This window comes from Pinus tabuliformis, chromosome 5_2 (genome assembly GCF_031772625.1).
Source record: "Pinus tabuliformis cultivar Carrire ecotype Pingquan chromosome 5_2, CPIR1, whole genome shotgun sequence".
Lineage (NCBI taxonomy): Eukaryota > Viridiplantae > Streptophyta > Pinopsida > Pinales > Pinaceae > Pinus > Pinus tabuliformis.
This window is the reverse complement of record NC_142306.1, coordinates 744316982-744339682: the sequence shown is the minus strand read 5'-3', so window position 1 is coordinate 744339682 and position 22701 is coordinate 744316982. Positions and strand designations below refer to the sequence as shown.

Here is a 22701-nt window from a genome sequence, read left to right as displayed (position 1 = left end):
CACCGTGGTGCATAAGTCTTGTTGAGGGCTGCAGGCCTGCAAGACGGCTCGGGGGGAGAATCCAGTGCAGTGGATCTCAAGGTTGGGAGGTTAAGAGTGAAAACTCTACAGGTGACTACTGAAAACAAAGCACTTCTGTGATCGAACACCAGGTACGCTTCCTTAACCTTAGTTAAGAAAGGTTCAGGTATTGAATGTACTCAGTTATATCTTTTCTTTAAAAGTTGCTGTGTTTAGATATTTAGAATAAGATTACTGTTATTAAATAGACAGAATGAAACTGTGACAGAGACATCTAGGTGGAATACAATCACCAAGCTTATACAGTGGATCTGTAAATAGCTAGTAATAGCAGAAAGACCAATTTCTGCGATAACTTATTCAGGGAGGTACTTAGTTTTACCTTGTAAAGACCTGAGTAGCTATGAGAAGCCGAGTTGGCTGTTTAACCTTAGAGGGTTTATGTAATCTGATGAAGAAAACTCTTATAAACATCAACCCGAAATTATAACCTTACTCGGTATGCATTCCCTCAACAGAGTAAATAAAAGTAAGTTGAAAGGCGAAACTCCAAGAAAGGACTTATATATGTTTCCAAACCAGTTTTGCAAGCGCAGTAAGAATATGATAATATACATGGAATAACAACTTAACACCTTCAAATATTTTCCAGTTGTTAGTATATTAACTAATGACAGGTAATAAAGATGGAAGTAAAGTGTTCGTTAAACATAGGATGAATATACAGCAAACCCTAGCTTCAGGGATGAAAATGAGAATAACTGTATATTACAAATCGAGAAGTTAAACATAATGCCGGAATAAGTATATACCGGAATCAGATAAAAGTGTGAACCAGGCATATGAACGCGGTAACCTGTAAGTAATGTATGGACGAGACTGTGCGCGGGGGGGTTAGACTATACATTCATGGGGTGAATGCAAGTCTATCCTCTACGCTGTATAATGTCATTAAGCCCGATAGCAGTGCCATGGGAAAACAAAACAATGGGGAAACTATAGTTTTCATAACCCTGAAAACCTTAATCAAGAAATTATCATAACTGTGATACAAATGAACAAGGGAAAAGACAGCAACGTATTTTGGAGCTCAATATAAGCTTAATAACTCTTGGCATAAAAATGTATGTAACCAGATATTAACCAGAATTAAAATCAGAGACGTGAATGCACCCAATAACAAGGTAAATAAGGAAACCCTGAAATATAGCCATAGTCGTATATTATGTGCTACAATGAAACAACAGTAATAGCCGCTACTTTGTACAATAACTGTATGTAAAGATTATAAACCAAAACAAAGACGAAGCCATTGACCAGTGATGGCATTGAATATACAAATAGAGCAGAGATATCATTATGAAGCTCAGTTGGAAAACCATTGACATTTAGAAACCCAGGCCGGGCCAAAACAATCACAAATCTAAATAAGACGGATAATGCCGAATTTATACAACTGTGTAATCTGCTCATAACTGTCGAGAGCACAGAATTGAACTAGATCTGGTAAAATTACAGAACACAGAGTCTTAGACAAAATTTAACAGTGAATAGAAACTAAGGCATCGAGGCCATAACCTAGGCGCAGCTGGACCGGCCAACCCAGTAAGGCCGCCATGCATAGCCGCATAAGGGTTTGGTCCAGTAAATAACCTGAGACACAGGTAGAGAGCAGGCCGTCTCAGCCATGTAACAAACCCTCGAAACGCATTCAATGCAAACAATAGAACCCATGAAGGAAATGACTTACCTGAAACTGTCATGGTACCTAAACTCTTCAGCGGTTGAAGCAAGTGAGCTGCGGCATGTATCAGAACCTATCAACCGTTCAAGCAAACCCTGAATCAATTAGAGTATATACAGAGAGTCATAAACCAGCTATGGAATTGTAAGAACAAGAAACAGTGAGATATAACCAGCAATGGAAATGAAGTAGGGAGGCGCGGCAAACCTGGAAGAGGCAGAGGAGCGACGAACCAGAACAGCACAAAGAGCCTGGAAGTTGCAGTGCAAACCCGCGGAGGAGTTCGATGACTGGAGAGTGAACAAATGAACCATAAACGAAAACACTTGAACCTTTATACGCAGGATCAAACCCTAAGTAGGGCTGGACCGTCCGATTGAGCCAAGCAATCCCCATCGTTGAATTTGGGCGGGAGGCCGAGCGTAAATCCCGGGGCTGGTCAACCCTCTCAGACCACATGGCCATCACGTGATGAGGGGCCATTTGGGCTACGGTATCGGTGAGCTGGCGTGCTTATACTGCCATTTGGCAGTAGACATCAAATGATCGACCATCAACACACAAGTGTCAAGTCATACCATTAACAAAGGTTAAAGCAATACGTTGATGCGATATGTAAAACCCTTTATGTATAACCATAGTTATAAAGCTAAGAACCTTAACAGTCACAATATTAATTAAAGAAAATATGTGTTCAGGGTGGTAGATGAGTTATACGATAAGTGGGTAATAATAATAAGGTTACAATTGTAAAGTTGATTGTAAAAAAAAATAATTTTATGACTGTAATTTTTAGTTTATAGAAAGGAGTGTGACAATGTGGTATCAGAGCCAAGTTCCAAAACTGTGACCTCTGGAACAGCAATGGGAACAGAAAGAGAAATTATCTTACACATGTATACAGTACAATGTCATTAATCATGTTTTTTGTGTACAACCAGGATAATATTGAGACATTCAACAGCTGACAGTTATACAGTAAGATGGAGGAAATGCCGGGAGCTGGCGGCATCCCACCAGATAACACAGGACTGTGGGTTCAGCTTGGTGCTGAGACACGCAGTACCAATCAGGCAATACTACAAACAGTTCAAGAACTGAAGGGTGAGATGGCACGCTTGCGAGAGGACAATGCACGATTAACCATGGAACAAGAAAGAATACTGAAGAGCTTGTCTGAAAAACAAAATCCACCCTTACCCAGTCCTAGTGCAGAGCAACGAAGGGGCACTGAGGAGCGGAACTATGCTCCTGAGTTTTCAGAAGAACATGAAGACCATTCTGACAATGTGCAAGAGCAGCAGGCTACCAAGAGACAGAAAACGGAATTACAGGGGGAATTTCGTAAAATCAAACCCCCACTTTTCGATGGAGAGCAAGAGGAAGCAGCGGAAGCATGGCTGATCAATATTAATAAATATTTTCAACTGTATGAATATGATCAAAATCTGAAGGCACGTTTGGCCATATTCCAGTTGCAGGGCAAAGCCACCTTGTGGTGGGAAGAGATTAAAATTGTGAAGGGAGTAACTGAGCAAAGCATAACCTGGGAAAAGTTTCAGAAATATTTTAAGGAGAGGTATTTAACTGAGCGCTTTTATGATGAGAAGGCGCGAGAATTTCATGATTTACGACTAGGACAACAATCCATGGATGAATTCATAAATCGCTTTACTTCGTTACTGCGTTATGTGCCCTACATAAAAGAGGAGAAGGCCAAGGTGCAGAGGTTTGTGAGTAGTTTGCCAGCTTATATAAGAGAACGAATTGAGTTTGATAACCCCCGAACCATGGATGAGGCAATTAGGAAGGCCAGAATTTGCTACCAGCAGAACAAACAAAAGGGAGAAATTCCAAGCAGGAAATGGAATGAGAGAAAAGGTAGCAGAAATGCTGGAAGCAACAAAGGCAGCCGCGGGAATGGTGGCAAAGGGGTTGGAAAGGGGCAGTTTAACAGAAGCACGAATAAGGGTACTTTCCGGCCTAAGCCAAACGAGAGCAGGATTAGTGAACTTCCTGCTAAATCGGAGGTTGAAGGAACCAGACCTCCAGTTCAATGCTGGGTATGCGAGGGACCGCACTATGCTAGGAACTGTCCACAGCGTAAAAGAACTGATCAGATATCTCAAGTCCATGAAGCTTCCACTGTAGGGGATGTGGCGCGCAGTGTACCAAGGATCAATGCAGCATTAGAGGACCGACAGGCAGAATATCAACCTTCCATGGTGGAATTCGAAGGTAAGATTTCAACCCTTGCTGTAGCTGTACTTATTGATCCAGGAGCTACTTTAAGTTATGTTAGTCCAAAAGTAGTGGAACACTGTAAGTTACCATCAGAAAAATTCAAAAACCCATGGCTAGTCCAGTTAGCTACGGGAGCCAAAAGGCGGGTTCTAGCGAAAGTTAATAACTGCTCTTTCAGTATAGCTGGGCAGCCTGTAACAGCAGACCTGAATGTACTTCCATTGGGCTCCTATGACATTCTTATTGGCATGGATTGGCTGGAAAAGCACTGGTCACTGGTGAACTGCAAAACCAAGACCATATACTATAAAGATGATGTGGGACAGCAGCAGGAATTACAGGGAATTAAACATCCTGTTCAGATCCGACCTATCACTGCAACTCAGCTAGCCAAATGTGTAAGGAAGAAATGCCAGATTTACGCCGTACAGGTTGGTTATGTGAACCAGAAAGATAAGATGTCTGCATTAAATGACATACCAGTGGTGCAGGAATTCACAGATGTTTTTCCTGAAGATATACCGGGTCTGCCTCCAAGAAGAGACATAGATTTCACTATAGAGTTGATACCAGGGGCAGCCCCAGTATCAAGGGCACCATATCGGATGAGCATACCAGAGTTAACGGAATTGAAGATGCAGCTCCAGGAATTGCTGGATAAGCAGTACATTCGACCTAGTGTGTCACCCTGGGGAGCTCCAGTATTGTTTGTGAAGAAGAAGGATGGGACCCTTCGCATGTGCATAGATTACCGACAGCTAAATAAGCTCACGGTCAAAAACAAGTACCCTCTACCCAGAATAGACGAACTCTTTGATCAGGTGAAAGGGGCAAAGTTGTTCTCCAAAATTGATCTGCGATCTGGTTATCATCAGATCAGGATCAAGGATGAGGACATTGCCAAAACTGCTTTCCGAACACGCTACGGGCACTACGAATTTGTAGTGCTACCTTTCGGTTTAACCAATGCACCTGCCACTTTTATGTGCATGATGAATAGCGTGTTTCACCAGTTTTTGGACAAGTTTGTACTGATATTTATTGATGACATATTGATATACTCTCGTTCCCAGCAGGAACATGAGGAGCACCTTAGATTGGTGTTGCAAACTCTTCGGGAGCATCAGCTTTATGCTAAATTTAGCAAATGTGATTTCTTTAAAGAGGAAATTCAGTATTTGGGTCATGTAATTACAAATGAGGGAATTGCGGTTGACCCCGAGAAGATAAAATCTATTATGGAATGGCCTACGCCCAAGGATGTTTCGGACATCAGGTCTTTCATGGGGTTAGCTGGCTATTACAGGAGATTTGTGGAAGGCTTTTCAAGAATAGCCTACCCTATTACCTCATTGCAAAAGAAAGGAAGGGCATTTAAGTGGACAGCAGAGTGCCAGCAGAGTTTCGACCGCTTGAAACACCTACTCACCACCGCACCCATCTTAAGAATCGCGGATCCTAATAAGGAATACGTGGTATGCACCGATGCAAGCAAAGAGGGCGTGGGGGGAGTGTTAATGCAGGAAGGTAAGGTAATAGCATATGAATCAAGGAAGTTAAAGGAACATGAGCAGAGATACTCTGCCTACGATTTAGAATTAACTGCCGTAATTCATGCACTTAAGATGTGGCGACATTACCTTCTCGGAAAGAAATTTCTGCTGTTAACTGACCATCATAGTTTAACGCATTATTTCAATCAACCCACTTTGAATGCGAGACAAGGCCGTTGGGCAGATTTTCTAAGTGGGTTTGACTTCGAAATAAAACATTTAAAGGGCAAAGAAAATCGGGTAGCAGATGCCTTAAGTCGGAAAGTTCATTGTTTATGTGAACTTTCAGCCAGCCGGTGGCGGAGTTCGCTAGTAGAACAAATAAAAACAGCAGCGGACAACGATTCAGCATATCAGCAGTTGAAGCAGCAGGTACAGCAATCTGATCATGGAAAGTTACAGCAAGGGTACACACTGGATAATACTGGATTGCTGTATTTCAATGGGAAAATGTATGTACCTAACTCCGATGACCTTAAGAAGCTGATCCTAGATGAATTCCACACCAGCCATTATGCTGGTCATCCAGGATACCAAAAGATGATTACAGCACTCAGGAAAGAGTATTACTGGCCAGGGATGAAGAGGCAAGTGGTGGAATATTTGGCAAAATGTCTGGAATGCCAGCAAATTAAGGCTGAACACCAACACCCAGCAGGACTGTTACAGCCTTTGCCTATTCCGGAATGGAAATGGGAAACCATTTCCATGGATTTTATAACCGGGTTACCACGGACAAAGAAGGGTAATGATTCTATTATGGTCGTAGTTGATAAACTAAGTAAAGCAGCACACTTTATACCTGTGCAGTCTACTTACAAGGCGGTACAAATTGCACATCTCTTTATGCAGAATGTGTTCCGCTTGCATGGAATGCCAAGGGTAATCATATCGGACCGTGATGTGAAGTTCACTTCTATTTTCTGGAAAACATTGTTTGCTGAGTTGGGCACCCAGCTGAATTTCAGTACAGCTTACCACCCACAAACCGATGGCCAAACGGAGCGAGTCAATCAGGTATTGGAAGATATGTTGAGGGCAAATGTGATGCTCAAGCCTAATCAGTGGGAAGAGTATTTGCATCTAGTGGAATTTGCCTATAATAATGGGTATCATACCTCCACCCAGTTAAGTCCCTTTGAGGTTTTGTATGGGCGAAAGTGCCGCACACCCTCAAGTTGGAGTGGGCTAGAGGATAAATTGAGTTTGGGTCCGGAAATGTTAAAAGACATGGAAGATATGGTAAAGAAAGTGCGAGCAAACTTAAAGGCTGCACAAGACAGACAGAAAAGTTTCGCAGACAGGAAAAGAAGATTTGCAGAATATAAAGTGGGTGACCATGTGTTTGTAAGGATTCAAACCAGAAGGAGCACACTGCAGTGGAGCGGGTGCGCCAAGCTGGCTCCCCGATATTTTGGACCGTTTCAGATTCTAGCTAGAGTGGGGCCGGTGGCCTACCAACTTGCTTTACCCAGTCACATTAAGATTCACAATGTGTTTCATGTTTCTGTCCTAAAGAAATATGTGTATGACCCTAGACATGTTATTCAATGGCAGGACGTACGGGTAAGAATTGACTCGATTGGTTTGATTATACAACTAAACTTAATGGAAATTGACTAAGTGCTGGTTGTTTGCAGGTCGAACCGGAAGGCGGGGTCCTAGTCGAACCACAGAGCATTCTCGACCGGAGAGAAGTGCGGCTGCGGAAACGGGCTATTACCCAAATTAAGGTGCTGTGGCAGCATTACGGCCCTGAGGAGGCTACATGGGAAGACGAGGAACTTTTCAGAAAAGCCTATCCAAATTTATTTAATGAGAATGGACATCGGGACGACGTCCAATCCCAGGGGGGGAAGATGTAATAACCCTGGTAACTTGTAATTTCCGGTAAATGCTGTGGTAAAAACAATATGGGTGACAACTTGTTTTTAAAAAAAAAAGACATTATTATTTGTTAAAAGAAAATATAATGAACTATTTTACACATGTGTTGAATGAAATGCTGGCAGCCTCCAAAAAGAGGCTTTTCTATTAAAAGAAATTAATCAGTTAAGGAACTGAAAAGAAAGACAACTGCCTCTCACCCTGAAGAGGGCTTGGAAGGAAAAACCTCTGGGCTGTTTGGGAACAGGCAGAGGAGAGATTCCAGAGAAGAGAGAGTTGCAGAGTGAAAGAAAAGGGTTATGTCTGGTTGTGATCAGATGACCCAGCACCGTGGTGCATAAGTCTTGTTGAGGGCTGCAGGCCTGCAAGACGGCTCGGGGGGAGAATCCAGTGCAGTGGATCTCAAGGTTGGGAGGTTAAGAGTGAAAACTCTACAGGTGACTACTGAAAACAAAGCACTTCTGTGATCGAACACCAGGTACGCTTCCTTAACCTTAGTTAATAAAGGTTCAGGTATTGAATGTACTCAGTTATATCTTTTCTTTAAAAGTTGCTGTGTTTAGATATTTAGAATAAGACTACTGTTATTAAATAGACAGAATGAAACTGTGACAGAGACATCTAGGTGGAATACAATCACCAAGCTTATACAGTGGATCTGTAAATAGCTAGTAATAGCAGAAAGACCAATTTCTGCGATAACTTATTCAGGGAGGTACTTAGTTTTACCTTGTAAAGACCTGAGTAGCTATGAGAAGCCGAGTTGGCTGTTTAACCTTAGAGGGTTTATGTAATCTGATGAAGAAAACTCTTATAAACATCAACCCGAAATTATAACCTTACTCGGTATGCATTCCCTCAACAGAGTAAATAAAAGTAAGTTGAAAGGCGAAACTCCAAGAAAGGACTTATATATGTTTCCAAACCAGTTTCGCAAGCGCAGTAAGAATATGATAATATACATGGAATAACAACTTAACACCTTCAAATATTTTCCAGTTGTTAGTATATTAACTAATGACAGGTAATAAAGATGGAAGTAAAGTGTTCGTTAAACATAGGATGAATATACAGCAAACCCTAGCTTCAGGGATGAAAATGAGAATAACTGTATATTACAAATCGAGAAGTTAAACATAATGCCGGAATAAGTATATACCGGAATCAGATAAAAGTGTGAACCAGGCATATGAACGCGGTAACCTGTAAGTAATGTATGGACGAGACTGTGCGCGGGGGGGTTAGACTATACATTCATGGGGTGAATGCAAGTCTATCCTCTACGCTGTATAATGTCATTAAGCCCGATAGCAGTGCCATGGGAAAACAAAACAATGGGGAAACTATAGTTTTCATAACCCTGAAAACCTTAATCAAGAAATTATCATAACTGTGATACAAATGAACAAGGGAAAAGACAACAACGTATTTTGGAGCTCAATATAAGCTTAACAACTCTTGGCATAAAAATGTATGTAACCAGATATTAACCAGAATTAAAATCAGAGACGTGAATGCACCCAATAACAAGGTAAATAAGGAAACCCTGAAATATAGCCATAGTCGTATATTATGTGCTACAATGAAACAACAGTAATAGCCGCTACTTTGTACAATAACTGTATGTAAAGATTATAAACCAAAACAAAGACGAAGCCATTGACCAGTGACGGCATTGAATATACAAATAGAGCAGAGATATCATTATGAAGCTCAGTTGGAAAACCATTGACATTTAGAAACCCAGGCCGGGCCAAAACAATCACAAATCTAAATAAGACGGATAATGCCGAATTTATACAGCTGTGTAATCTGCTCATAACTGTCGAGAGCACAGAATTGAACTAGATCTGGTAAAATTACAGAACACAGAGTCTTAGACAAAATTTAACAGTGAATAGAAACTAAGGCATCGAGGCCATAACCTAGGCGCAGCTGGACCGGCCAACCCAGTAAGGCCGCCATGCATAGCCGCATAAGGGTTTGGTCCAGTAAATAACCTGAGACACAGGTAGAGAGCAGGCCGTCTCAGCCATGTAACAAACCCTCGAAACGCATTCAATGCAAACAATAGAACCCATGAAGGAAATGACTTACCTGAAACTGTCATGGTACCTAAACTCTTCAGCGGTTGAAGCAAGTGAGCTGCGGCATGTATCAGAACCTATCAACCGTTCAAGCAAACCCTGAATCAATTAGAGTATATACAGAGAGTCATAAACCAGCTATGGAATTGTAAGAACGAGAAACAGTGAGATATAACCAGCAATGGAAATGAAGTAGGGAGGCGCGGCAAACCTGGAAGAGGCAGAGGAGCGACGAACCAGAACAGCACAAAGAGCCTGGAAGTTGCAGTGCAAACCCGCGGAGGAGTTCGATGACTGGAGAGTGAACAAATGAACCATAAACGAAAACACTTGAACCTTTATACGCAGGATCAAACCCTAAGTAGGGCTGGACCGTCCGATTGAGCCAAGCAATCCCCATCGTTGAATTTGGGCGGGAGGCCGAGCGTAAATCCCGAGGCTGGTCAACCCTCTCAGACCACATGGCCATCATGTGATGAGGGGCCATTTGGGCTACGGTATCGGTGAGCTGGCGTGCTTATACTGCCATTTGGCAGTAGACATCAAATGATCGACCATCAACACACAAGTGTCAAGTCATACCATTAACAAAGGTTAAAGCAATACGTTGATGCGATATGTAAAACCCTTTATGTATAACCATAGTTATAAAGCTAAGAACCTTAACAGTCACAATATTAATTAAAGAAAATATGTGTTCAGGGTGGTAGATGAGTTATACGATAAGTGGGTAATAATAATAAGGTTACAATTGTAAAGTTGATTGTAAAAAAAAATACTTTTATGACCGTAATTTTTAGTTTATAGAAAGGAGTGTGACAAATAGTCTGGTTAGTAATTATGCTCTAGTGCTTTAACAAAAACTTACAATGCTCCAACAGATCACTAATATTTCTGATCTCAAACAATCAACCTCTAATACTTCAAAAGCACAAGTATTTATACAAAATTTACAAACTTTTTACAATAAATGTTGTGTCTGACAGAGAGGAGATTTTTAGACTATAGATGAACTAAAATCTCTAACTGTTGCAGACTAATAGTTCTAGTGGAATGTGCTATGCATATGTTTTGGCTGTGGAAGTGGGAGCAGGTAGGATGTGGACCCAAATTTGTGGTTGTGCTGGCAGATGAACTCGCAGATGTAGATGAATCTCTCTTTTTCTTAGAGTTATTTTATTTGAAATTTAAATAATAAATTATATATACATAAATAAAGAATAATATAATAAAATTATAACTAAATAAATAAATATTAATAAATATAATAAATAGCTATCTAAATAAATAAATTAAATAAGCATTAATTAAAATACCATTCATAATCCGACTAATAATGAAGACAACAACAATATTTTTCAAATAACTATTAATAAGCTCCCTAATTTTCACGCTCTCTCTTCTCAAAAACAAATCTCATTGCCCTGATGATGGACTCACTAAGCTGAAACGTTGGTTTCAAAACTGTTCACAGGTTTTTCCTCAAAATAATAATAAAAAAATCTACGAGCCTGTATGGACTCCCTCTTTAACACAATTCACTCAAGTGCTTCTCCCTCTTTAACACAATTCACTCAAGTGCTTGCTGATCCTCTGACTTGATAATCTAAGACTTCCCTCACTGATGGATAATCCTGTGACTGCCCTGTTGTTTTATCATTCATTAGTGTCACAAAATATTTTGGAAAATATATATTATAAATATATAATAATAATATAATAATAATAATAATAATAATATATATATATATATATATATATATATATATATATATATATAGTTTTGTTCCTATTACTCTTTCCTTTGTAAATTCATTTTATCTGTATGTAAATTCCTTTTACCCTTGTAGAATACCTGGATGGTTTTGCAAAACCATGTGTTGATTTGTATGGTTGGAAGAGTATTCTCACTTTACTCTTTTACTTTCACCTGCAACATGATTTCACCATGCCTATAAATTGATTTCACCATGCCTGTAAATTGATTTCACCTTAATCTTCTATCATGAAATGCATTTACATGAATGCTATCTTTGCTCTCTTGTACATTAATTTCATGTGAAATTTTCCCTTTTATTTTCTCTGATAAATTCATGGCATCCATGAATTTTATTTCAAGTGTCATTGTAAAACCTTTTTACCTTTGAATATCATTCCACAACCTTAGTCTCATATTGCGTGTAGCTATATAATTTTACCTCAAGTATGGTTTCCCTCGTAGCTCTGAAATATTACTGAATTCTCATATCTCTGTATTTCACTTGAAATTAATCCACCATATATTCCCAACATTTATAAGATTCAAAACCAAAACAGTTAATGGTTTATCGCAATTATTTTAGAGGACCGATATAACATTTATAAGATTCAAAACCAAAACAGTTAATGGTTTATCACAATTATTTTAGAGTAAGCGATATAACAAGGCTGCCAGGTAGCAAAAAGGTGGGTGGGGAAAACAACTAAGCTCGCGTGCTTTTGGGATGTTAAGTGTTGGATGAGCTGAGCGCACGATATGGAATCTTAACCGTTCATTTATTTCCACGAATCTTGAGGTAAATAAAAATGAAGGGAGTTTAATTCTTAGTGCGGGGTGGGCCATTGGTTTACTTTGCAAGGGGAAGAGGTAGTATAGGCTTGCGGGGAGAAATTAATATAAATTCCAAAACTTTAGATTAATAGGGTTTTGTGAAGTAAAGGGAAAAAAGAGGGATTATATATATATTTCTTTTTTCTTTTTTCTTTATGGGATTTATCCCACATTCACAAGGGAACATTCTTCATGATGGTTTATATAAGCCAATAGTCACATTGTGTTTCGACAAAATAAGCCCAAGGCTACCCGCTTGTGCTTGGTGTTAGCTGTGCTAGGCTTCGGTATTGTGAATGCAGGTCGCATGGAGATGGAGTGGGAGCTAAGCTTTTGGGCTTATTTTTTTTATGCAAATTTCAATAAAATCCAAGGCTTTAAAACGAGAAGCTCTTCAATATATAACCTTTTTGTCACACAAATCTATTCCCAATGATTTGAAAGAAGGTATTATGCTTATGCTGGGGTAATATTCAGATGAATTAACAAGGAAAGTGGGTGATAAAGCAAGAAGCTGAGTAAAGGATAATGCAAAATGGAGAGGAAGTGGAGTGAGTTAGCAAGCCAGAAGCTTCATCATGAGAGAAAAAAATAATATCTGAATCATATGATTTACTATACTTATAATACCCTAACATCGGCTCCAACTTGGGGATGGCAGTCTCCTTGGAGGTGCCAAGAACCGCAGATCTCTGAGTTTATAGATCAGTGCCTTCTCCATTGGGTTGTTCCCAAATCTGCAACCTGTTCTGCCAACTCTCAAACTGAAATCAAAACCACTCTGCATACTGAACATTGAACTACACATTGAACTGAAAGTTGAGAAGCAAACTGAATTTGAAACTAAAAAAGGCTCAGAGTCCTGAGCTTATTTGCACCCTGCTACCTACCCTATATTGTTGAAAATCAGGCTGACTTAAATAATACAGAAATGCCAATGAAGCTAGTCAAGCAGCCGCAAAAAAAATTGGACTGCTTTCAGAAGTATAATTTGGTCATGTGTCCACATAATCAAAGCTATGATATATAATGGAAATTGCTGATGTATTTGGTCCTTATAGAGAAAACATGTTTGAAAACTTGAGCTGAAAAGAACCTCCACGTATTCTGCTATAGTTCTGCTATAGGATCAACAAAAGCGTAATGTATGATATTTGCTTCTAGGCCTTCAATGACTAATTGATCAACTGTATCCTCAATATTAAACCGTGAAACTACTTCTTCAGTCTTGTACTTGAAAGCATAATCATCCTCAATCTGCCAGTCAAAAGGTAGTACAATTTCCTCTTGCTTTGGAGAAGGAAGATTTTCCAAGAATTCTTTAGGATCTCGGAAATTATATGACTGAATTTGAGAATGCAAAAGTTTAATGCCATATTCATATTTTCCAGTAACTAACTCAAGAACACATATTTTAATTTCAGGAGAAAATTTTCTTGATTTGAAAATAAGAAACACAACTCTTAAAAAATCTTCATCAAGCTGAAATTCTGATAACTCATCCCTGAATTCATTTAAAATTTCATGAAATGAAAGGTTTGCCACAAACTTATCATCCTGTATCATCATTAATGCTTTGGAATATGGATCTTGAACAATGGAGTCGCCAGGTGAAAGTACAACCTTCTGGTGTCTAATCATTGTTCACCATCAACAATCAGATCTGAACTTTGATGCACTTTTCTAAGGAAAATAAAAAGTTATGTCCCGAGTATGGTCACCATTATGTTATCAACATGTAATTTTAAGGCTGTAGGACAAATCACAAGAATGTAACATCAAACCAACTTCGGGATGGGAATCTAGCCTTTCCAATTCCAGGGAGGGCTATCTCTGTAAAAATTATCTTTGTTTCTTGAAAATCTTAGACTAGTTATGATTGTACTTGGGTTTGCGGTTTTGATTTGGGTTTTGGAAGACTGATTGTATTCAATTTAATTAGCATCTATTGGGCAATGGAGTCAAAAGGTAAACTGGATGGTTGCATCAATTTCCCATAGAGTAAACTTAGGGCAAGTTAGGAATATTTACTGGATCTTTCAGAATAATAAGTGGATGATGGCACAACAACGAAAACCTTCAGCAAAACTAAAGAGCAATTAAGAATTATTTAGTGCGGCATTCAGTCAATTAGGAAAAACTAAAGATTAGTCAAGAATTCTTTAGTGTGGCCTGTAGTAGGAAACATACAGATTACAAAAGCAGCCAAAATAAGGTACTCAAAAGTAAATCCTATTCATTCATTTCTGTTTTGCAATTGGAATTTAGATGATTACAGTGAAGAGATGACAATGAAACACTTTAACATAAGAAAAACATCACCAATATTTAAGCCACAAGAATCCTATGAATGGTCTGCTTAGTATTGATGCTCCAGTGCTTTAAAAAAAAACTTACAATGCTCCAACAGATCACTAATATTTATGATCTCAAACAATCGAACTCTAATACTTCAAAATCACAAGTATTTATATAAAATTTACAAATTGTTTATAATAAATGTTGTCTCTAATAGACATGACATTTTTAGACTATAGATGAACTAAAAGCTCTAATTGTTGCAGATTAATAGTTCTAGTGGAATGTGTTGTGCAAATGCTATTGCTGTGGAAGTGGGAGCAGGTAGGATGTGGACCCAAATTTGTGGTTGTATTGGCAGATGCAAATGTATCTCTCTTTTTCTTAGTAATTCACTCAACTGCATGCTGATCTTCTGACTTGATAATCTGAGACTTCCCTCATTGATGGCTGATCTTGTGACTGGCCTGTTGTTTTATCATTCATTAGTGTCACAAAATATTTTGAAAGATATATAATAATATATAATAATATATAATAATAATAATAATAATAATATATATATATATATATATATATATATATATATATATATATATATATATATATATATATATATATATATGTATATGTATATATATATATATATTTTTTTTGAATAATATTTCCAAAATATTTTAAATGAAATTTATAATTAAATTTCTACAAAACTATGTGTTTTTTGGAATCCGTGGTTTTGTTTTCTCTTTCCATGAATTCACAAAACCATGTGTAGTTTTGTTCCTATTACTCCTTTCTCTGTAAATTCCTTTTTATTGTATGTAAATTCCTTTTACCCTTGTAGAATACAAAGATGGTTTGCAAAACCATGTGTTGATTTGTATGGTTGGAAGAGTATTCTCACTTTACTCTTTTACTTTCACTTGCAACATGATTTTACACCTGTAAATTGATTTCACCATGCTTGTAAATTGATTTCACCTTAATCTTCTATCGTGAAATGCATTTACATGAATTCTATCTTTGCTCTCCTGTACATTAATTTCATGTGAAATTTTCCCTTTTATTTTCTTGATAAATTCATGGCATCTGTGAATTTTATTTCACGTGTCGCTGTAAAACCATTTTACCTTTGAATCTCATTCCACAACCTTAGTCTCATATTACCTGTAAGTGTATAATTTTACCTCTTCATGTGAAATTTTCCCTTTTATTTTCTCTGATAAATTCATGGCATCCGTGAATTTTATTTCATGTGTCACTGTAAAACCATTTTACCTTTGAATCTCATTCCACAACCTTAGTCTCATATTGCCTGTAGCTATATAATTTTACCTCAAGTATGGTTTCACCCGCAGTGAAATATTACAACATTTTCAACATTCTCATATCTCTGTATTTCACTTGAAATTAACCCACCCTATATTCTCATAACATTTATAAGATTCAAAACCAAAACAATTAATGGTTTTTGGCACCGCTTTAAAGTGGTAGGTGGTATTATTTTAGAGGACACGATATAACATGGGGCTGCAACGTATCAAAAAGGTGGGCAGGAAACAGCTAATCTCGTGTGCTTTTGGGATGAAGTGTTAGATGAGCTGAGCGCGAGATATGGAATTTTAATTGTTCATTACTTCCATGAATCTCGAGGTAAATAAAAACGAAGGGGGTTTAATTCTTAGTGTGGAGTGGGCCATTAGTTGACTTTGAAGGGGAAGAAGTAGTATAGGCTTGCGGGGAAAAATTAATATAAATTTCAAAACTTTATATTAATAGGGTTTTTTGAAGTGTAAATAAAGGGATTTTATGTATATATATTTATATATATATATATATATATTAATTTTATTTATTTATTTATTTATTTTATTTTTTTAACTTTATGGGATTTAGCCCACATTCACAAGGGAATATTCTTCATGATGTTTTATATGAGCCCATAGTCACATTGTGTTTTGACAAAATAGGCCCAAGGATACCCACTTGTGCTTGGTGTTAGGTGTGCTATGCTTAGGTATTGTGAATGCAGGTTGCATGGAGTTGGAGTGGGAGCTAAGCTTTCGTGCTTATTTTTTATGTTAATTTCAATAAAATCCAAGGCTTTAAAACGAGAAGCTCTTCAATATATAACCTTTTTGTCACACAAACCTATTCCTAATGATTTAAAAGCAGGTATTTGGCTTATGCTGGGGTAACATTCAGATGAATTAACAAGGAAAGTGGGTGATAAAGAAGGAAGTTGAGTAAAGGATGATGCAAAAATGGAGAGGAAGCGAGACGAGTCAGCAAGCCAAAAGCTTCATCATGAGAGCAAAAAATAATATCTGAATCATTAAATTTCCTATAATTATAGGACCCTAACATTGGTTCCAGCTTGGGGATGGTAGTCTCCTTGGAGGTGCCAAGAACCACAAATCTTTGAGTTTATAGATCAGTGCCTTCTCCATTGGGTTGTTTCCAAATCTACAACCTATTTTGCCAACTCTCAAACTAAAATCAAAACCACTCTACATACTGAACATTGAACTACACACTGAACTGAAAGTTGAGAAGCAAACTGAATTTGAAACTAAAAAAAGGCTCAGAGTCCTGAGCTTATTTGCACCCTGCTACCTACCCTATGTTGTTTGAAAATCAGGCTGACTTAAATAATACAGAAATGCCAATGAAACCATTCAAGTAGCTGCAGAAACAATTGGAATGCTTGACTGATTTCCAGTAAAATTAGAAGAATAATTTGATCATGTGTCCACATAATCAAAGTTGTGATATATAATGGAAACTGATGATGTATTTGGTCCTTATAGAGAAAACATGTTTGAAAACTTGAGCTGAAAAGAACCTCCATGTAATCTGATATAGGATCAACAAAAGCATAATATATGATATTTGCTTCTAGGCCTTCAATGACTAATTGATCAGCTGTATCCTCAATATTAAACCTTGAAACTACTTCTTCAGTCTTGTACTTGAAAGCATAATCATCCTCAATATGCCAGTGAAATTTCCTCTTGCTTTGGAGAAGGAAGATTTTCCAAGAATTCTTTAGGATCTCGGAAATTATGTGACTGAATTGGAGAAAGCAAAATTTTAATGCCATATTCATATTTTTCAGCAACTAACTCAAGAACACATATTTTAATTTCAGGAGAAAATTTTCTTGATTTGAAAATAAGAAACACAACTATTAAAAAATATTTATCAAGCTGAAATTCTGATAACTCATCCCTGAATTCATTTAAAATTTCATGAAATGAAAGGTTTGCCACAAAACCTATCATCTTGTATCACCATTAATGCTTTGGAATATGGATTCTTTGGTTATGGAATCACTCTGAACTTTGAAGCTCTAGATTTTGTACAATGGAGTCGCCAAGTGAAAGCTACAACCTTCTGGTGTATAATCGTTGTTCACCATCAACAATCAGATCTGAACATTGATGCACTTTTCTGAGGAAGATAAAAATTTATGTCCGTAGTATGGTTGCCACTATGTTATCACCCTATAATTTGAAGGTTGTAGGACAAATCACAAGAATGTAACATCAAACCAACTTTGGGATGGGAATCTAGCCCTTCCAATCCCAAAGAGGGCTCTCTCTGTAAAATTTATCTTTGTTGCTTGAAAATCTTAGACTAGTTATGATTGTACTTGGGTTTTGGGTTTTGATTTGGGTTTTGGAAGACTGATTGTATTCAATTTAATTAGAATCTATTGGGTAATGGAGTCAAAAGGTAAACTGGATGGTTGCATCAATTTCCCACAAAGTAAACTCAACGCAAGTTAGGAATATTTATTGGATCTTTTAGAATAATAAGTGGATGATAGCAAAACAATGAAAACCTTCTGCAAAAATAAAGAGCAATTAAGAATTCTTTAGTGTGGCATTCAGTCAATCAGGCAGTACTAAAGAGCAGTCAAGAATTCTTTAGTGTCAGGCAGTACTAAAGAGCAGTCAAGAATTCTTTAGTGTGGCCTTCAGTAGAAAACATACAGATTGCAAAAGCAGCCAGAATAAGGTACTCAAAAGTAAATCCTATTCATTCTTTTTTGTTTTGCAATTGGAATTTAGATGATTACAGTGAAGAGATGATAGTGCAACACTTTAACATAAGAAAAACATCACTAATATTTAAGCCACGAGAATCCTATGAATGTTCTGCTTAGTATTGATGATCCAGTGCTTTAAAAAAAAACTTGCAATGCTCCAACATATCACTAATATTTCTGATCTCAAACAATCGAACTCTAATACTTCAAAAGCAGAAGTATTTATACAAAATTTACAAACTATTTACAATAAACGTTGTCTCTAACACACATGACATTTTTAGACTATAGATGAATTAAAAGCTCTAAATGTTGCAAATTAATAGTTCTGGTGGAATGCGCTGTGCAAATGATGTTTTTGTGGAAGTGGGAGCAGGTAGGATGTGGACCCGAATTTGTGGGTGTGCTGGCAGATGCAGATATATCTCTCTTTTTCTTAGCAATTCACTCAATTGCTTGCTGATCCTTTGACTTAATAATCTTAGACTTCCCTCACTCATCGTTGATCCTGTGACTGCCTTGCTGTTTTATGTTTTATCATTCATTTCTGTCACAAAATATTTTGGAAAATATATAATCATATATATATATATATATATATATATATATATATATATATATATATATATATATATATATATATATATATATATATATATATATATTTAAATAATATTTCCAAAATATTTGAAACGAAATTTATAATTAAATTTCTACAAAACTATGTGTTTTTTGCAAAACCATGTGTTGATTTGTATGGTTGGAAGAGTATTCTCACTTTACTCTTTTACTTTCACCTGCAACATGATTTTACACTTGTAAATTGATTTCACCTTAATCTTCTATCATGAAATGCATTTACATGAATGCTATATTTGCTCTCCTGTACATTAATTTCATGTGAAATTTTCCCTTTTATTTTCTCTAATAAATTCATGGCATCTGTGAATTTTATTTCATGTGTCGCTGTAAAACCATTTTACCTTTGAATCTCATTCCACAACCTTAGTCTCATATTGCCTGTAGCTATATAATTTTACCTCAAGTATGGTTTCACCGTAGCTCTGAAATATTACCGCATTCTCATATCTCTATATTTCACTTGAAATTAATCCACCCCATATACCAAAACAATTAATGGTTTATCGCACCACTTTAAAGTGGTAGGTGGTATTATTTTAGAGGACATGATATAATATGGGGTTACCATGTAGCAAGAAGGTGGGCAGGAAAACAACTAATCTCGTGTGCTTTTGGGATGTTAAGTGTTGGATGAGTTGAATGTACGATATGGAATTTTAACCGTTCATTTATTTCCATGTATCTCGAGGTAAATAAAAATGAAGGGGTTTAATTCTTAGTGGGGGTGGGCCATTGGTTGAGTTTGCATGGAAATGGAGCGAGAGCTAAGCTTTTGGGCTTATTTTTTATGCAAATTTCAATAAAATCCAAGGCTTAAAAATCAAAAGCTCTTCAATATATAACCTTTTTGTCACACAAACCTATTTCTAATGACATGAAAGCGGGTATTCGGCTTATGCTGGGGTAAGATTTAGATGAATTAACAAGGAAAGTGAGTGATAAAGTAGGAATCTGAGTAAAGGATGATGCAAAATGGAGAGGAAGCGGGGTGAGTCAGCAAGCCAAAAGCTTCATCATGAGAGAAAAAAACATAATATTTGAATCATCATATTTCCTATAATTATAGGACCCTAACATCGGCTCCAGATTGGGGATGGAAGTCTCCTTGGAGGTGCCAAGAACCGTAGCTCTTTGAGTTTATAGATTAGTGCCTTCTTCATTGGGCTATTCCCAAATCTGCAACCTGTTCTGCCAACTCTCAAATTGAAATCAAAACCACTCTGCATACTAATCATTGAACTACACACTGAACTGAAAGTTGAGAAGCAAACTGAATTTGAAATTAAAAAAAGGCTCAGGGTCATGAGCTTATTTGCACCCTGCTACCTACCCTATATTGTTTGAAAATCAGGCTGACTTAAATAATACAGAAATGCCAATGAAGCCAGTCAAGCAGCTGTAGAAATAATTGGATTGCTTGACTGATTACCAGTAAACTCAGAAGTATAATTTGATCATGCGTCCACATAAATAAAGTTGTGATATATAATTGTTGGCTTGAGGGGGTTTGACCCAGGTTCAGACTTATTTAGCCAAAAAAATCCCTACACTACTGGCCCTTTCGGCATCAGCCCGCGGGGCACAGATAGAAGTCTCACTCAAACCAGTATGGGCGATGCTAGAACCAAGTTTTCGCACTCTTGAGATGTTTGTGGTGTCGATTTAGTCCAACTATGCCTACCTTCACGGAGGTCACTTCGCGCAGTGTTCTAATCTTCAATACCTTCATTTTCTGTTATAATCGTCTTTCGCGCAACCCTAACTAGGAGCTGAGATGCTTTCGCGTTGCTAAGGTAGCGACCTGCGCTACTTCCCCAAATTACACAGCGTATCTTACTTATCTTCTTACAAATATTAGTTAAATTTGCGTAAACAAATATTCTATCTTGCATTCACTTAATCAACAGAGTTATATATATTCATGCATCATATAAGCATTAAAAGTGCAATGTATATTCAATGTAACATATGCATAAAATAGGAAACAAATATACAAAAATGATATAAACTTCTCTTTATTATTACTCCAACTATTACAGACTCGACTCGCCCTGCGCACTTAGCTGCAAAGGTCTGCGCACTCAGCTGCGAACTACTAGGCCTCTGCGCACTCAGCTGTAGAGCCTTCTCCTAGTCTATGACCCAGAATTAGACTAATACTTCCAGATATGACTCAACTCTTCATCCTTCTCCTGATGACTATATGCCTTAAATACTTAGAGCCTCGCTCTATTTATACAATCCTATGGTCCGCAAACCATGGGTAGGTCTCTACAGCTGACATTACAATAACAAAATTTAGGGTGGACAACCCTATGGCTCTTTTACAAGCTATGCACTCCGTGCCCAGAAAATGTGGATCCTTTACATCAGGGTTACAATTTTTGACCAAAATATGGGCTCTAAGCCCCAAAACTTCCCTTGGGGGATTCCGCGCCCAACAGGCCCCCAACACAAACATCATGACTCGCCCTCGAGTCACTCTATTAGTGCAGAGATCTTTGGGTGAAGACCTCCCAATTTTGCCTAGATCGCTGCAAGATCGGTAGCGCACAAAGCAACTGCCTGTTGTACTTCCTCGATGCACTGTTCAAAGACTGCTGTGGTTGAACTACTACCCTAAACCTTTTCTTGTGTTGCTTGCAGCTGTGTGAGCTTTGCTTCGATGGAGGCTATAATGATATATGCCTCATCAATCCACGACTGTAAGCGCACCTTCAAAAATTCTTCCTTATGTCGAGCAACATCTACTTGTTCCTTGAGTGCTTTTGCTTGTTGCATCCTCGTGAGCCTTTGTGTAAGGGAAACCATCTGTGCGGTCGCTTTTACTTCATCGTATTTTTGCTATATTTTGTGCACCTCTGTCTCTAGGAGCTATATATTCGGGTCCTCCTGTAGGGTGGTGAGAACCTCGAATGACTGCTCGAACAACTTTGTACAGTCTATCACTGCATTGTTAACCTCCACTATTGCTGTTGTAATCGCGATGGCGCGTTTTTCCCTAACCTTTGGCAGAGTTGAAGGCTGAGCCTTCAATTGCAGTTCAGCTATCTGAAGGTTCAGTTCAAGTTGAACCCTGGCCATTTCTTCCTTTTCCTTGCGCAACCCTGTTGTTAATTTCTAGATGCGTGCCTCCACTGGTTCCTCTGCTTGGATGGCCAACTCCGGGACCATCTGGAAGGCTTCCTCCACCACCCACATGAGTTGTCTGTTTTGTGCCACTACCTCGTCGTGCTGCAAGCTCAACTATTCAATGTGTATGTGCTTCTTGCTAATTACCTGGAGCGCACGACCCTCCTTGTCTCATAGTTATGTAGTGATTCCATCTTGCAAAACATATAGCATCTCCCGAGGGAGCGCAACAAAATTTAACTTGATTCCCTTTAACTCACTGACCATAGGCATGTCGGCCTCATTTTCTATAATTAGTGCTCCATCTGGTAGCACTATTGTGTTAGTCATCTGGGCGTGCAACATTTCCTTAGCCGTAGATGTGCCCACTGCAAGGTTGGTTTCCACAGTGCCAGCTTGCGGAGTGCGCACCTACAACTCCTGTATCTATGCTCGGAGGGCCCCCAACA

The 22701-nt window shown here is 38.0% G+C and overlaps 3 protein-coding genes across 4 annotated transcripts; 1 reads left to right on the top strand and 2 right to left on the bottom strand.

Moving 5' to 3' along the window:
• Nucleotides 1–1486: 1486 nt before the first annotated feature.
• On the bottom strand, nucleotides 1487–2195 carry LOC149161381 (uncharacterized). Of its 2 annotated transcripts, none has more exons than XM_089435516.1 (3): nucleotides 1973–2195; nucleotides 1772–1860; nucleotides 1487–1674 (listed from the first exon to the last, which is right to left on the bottom strand). In XM_089435516.1, the coding sequence occupies exons 1-3, from the start codon at nucleotides 2159–2161 to the stop codon at nucleotides 1551–1553; spliced, it is 402 nt and encodes a 133-aa protein (XP_089291642.1). In that variant the 5' UTR covers nucleotides 2162–2195; the 3' UTR covers nucleotides 1487–1550. The 2 variants fall into 2 exon arrangements, with proteins under 2 accessions (XP_089291642.1, XP_089291643.1); XM_089435517.1 differs by having other exon boundaries at nucleotides 1772–1838.
• Nucleotides 2196–2748: 553 nt separating this feature from the next.
• LOC149161380 (uncharacterized) lies at nucleotides 2749–6197 on the top strand. Its single transcript, XM_089434859.1, has 5 exons — nucleotides 2749–4221; nucleotides 4276–4710; nucleotides 5086–5536; nucleotides 5852–5996; nucleotides 6092–6197. Exons 1-5 carry the CDS (start codon nucleotides 2749–2751, stop codon nucleotides 6195–6197), a joined length of 2610 nt encoding a protein of 869 aa, XP_089290985.1.
• A 2928-nt stretch (nucleotides 6198–9125) lies between these two features.
• Nucleotides 9126–9936, bottom strand: LOC149161379 (uncharacterized). Its single transcript, XM_089434858.1, has 3 exons — nucleotides 9748–9936; nucleotides 9547–9635; nucleotides 9126–9449 (listed from the first exon to the last, which is right to left on the bottom strand). Exons 1-3 carry the CDS (start codon nucleotides 9934–9936, stop codon nucleotides 9326–9328), a joined length of 402 nt encoding a protein of 133 aa, XP_089290984.1. The 3' UTR covers nucleotides 9126–9325.
• Between the last annotated feature and the right edge of the window lie 12765 nt (nucleotides 9937–22701).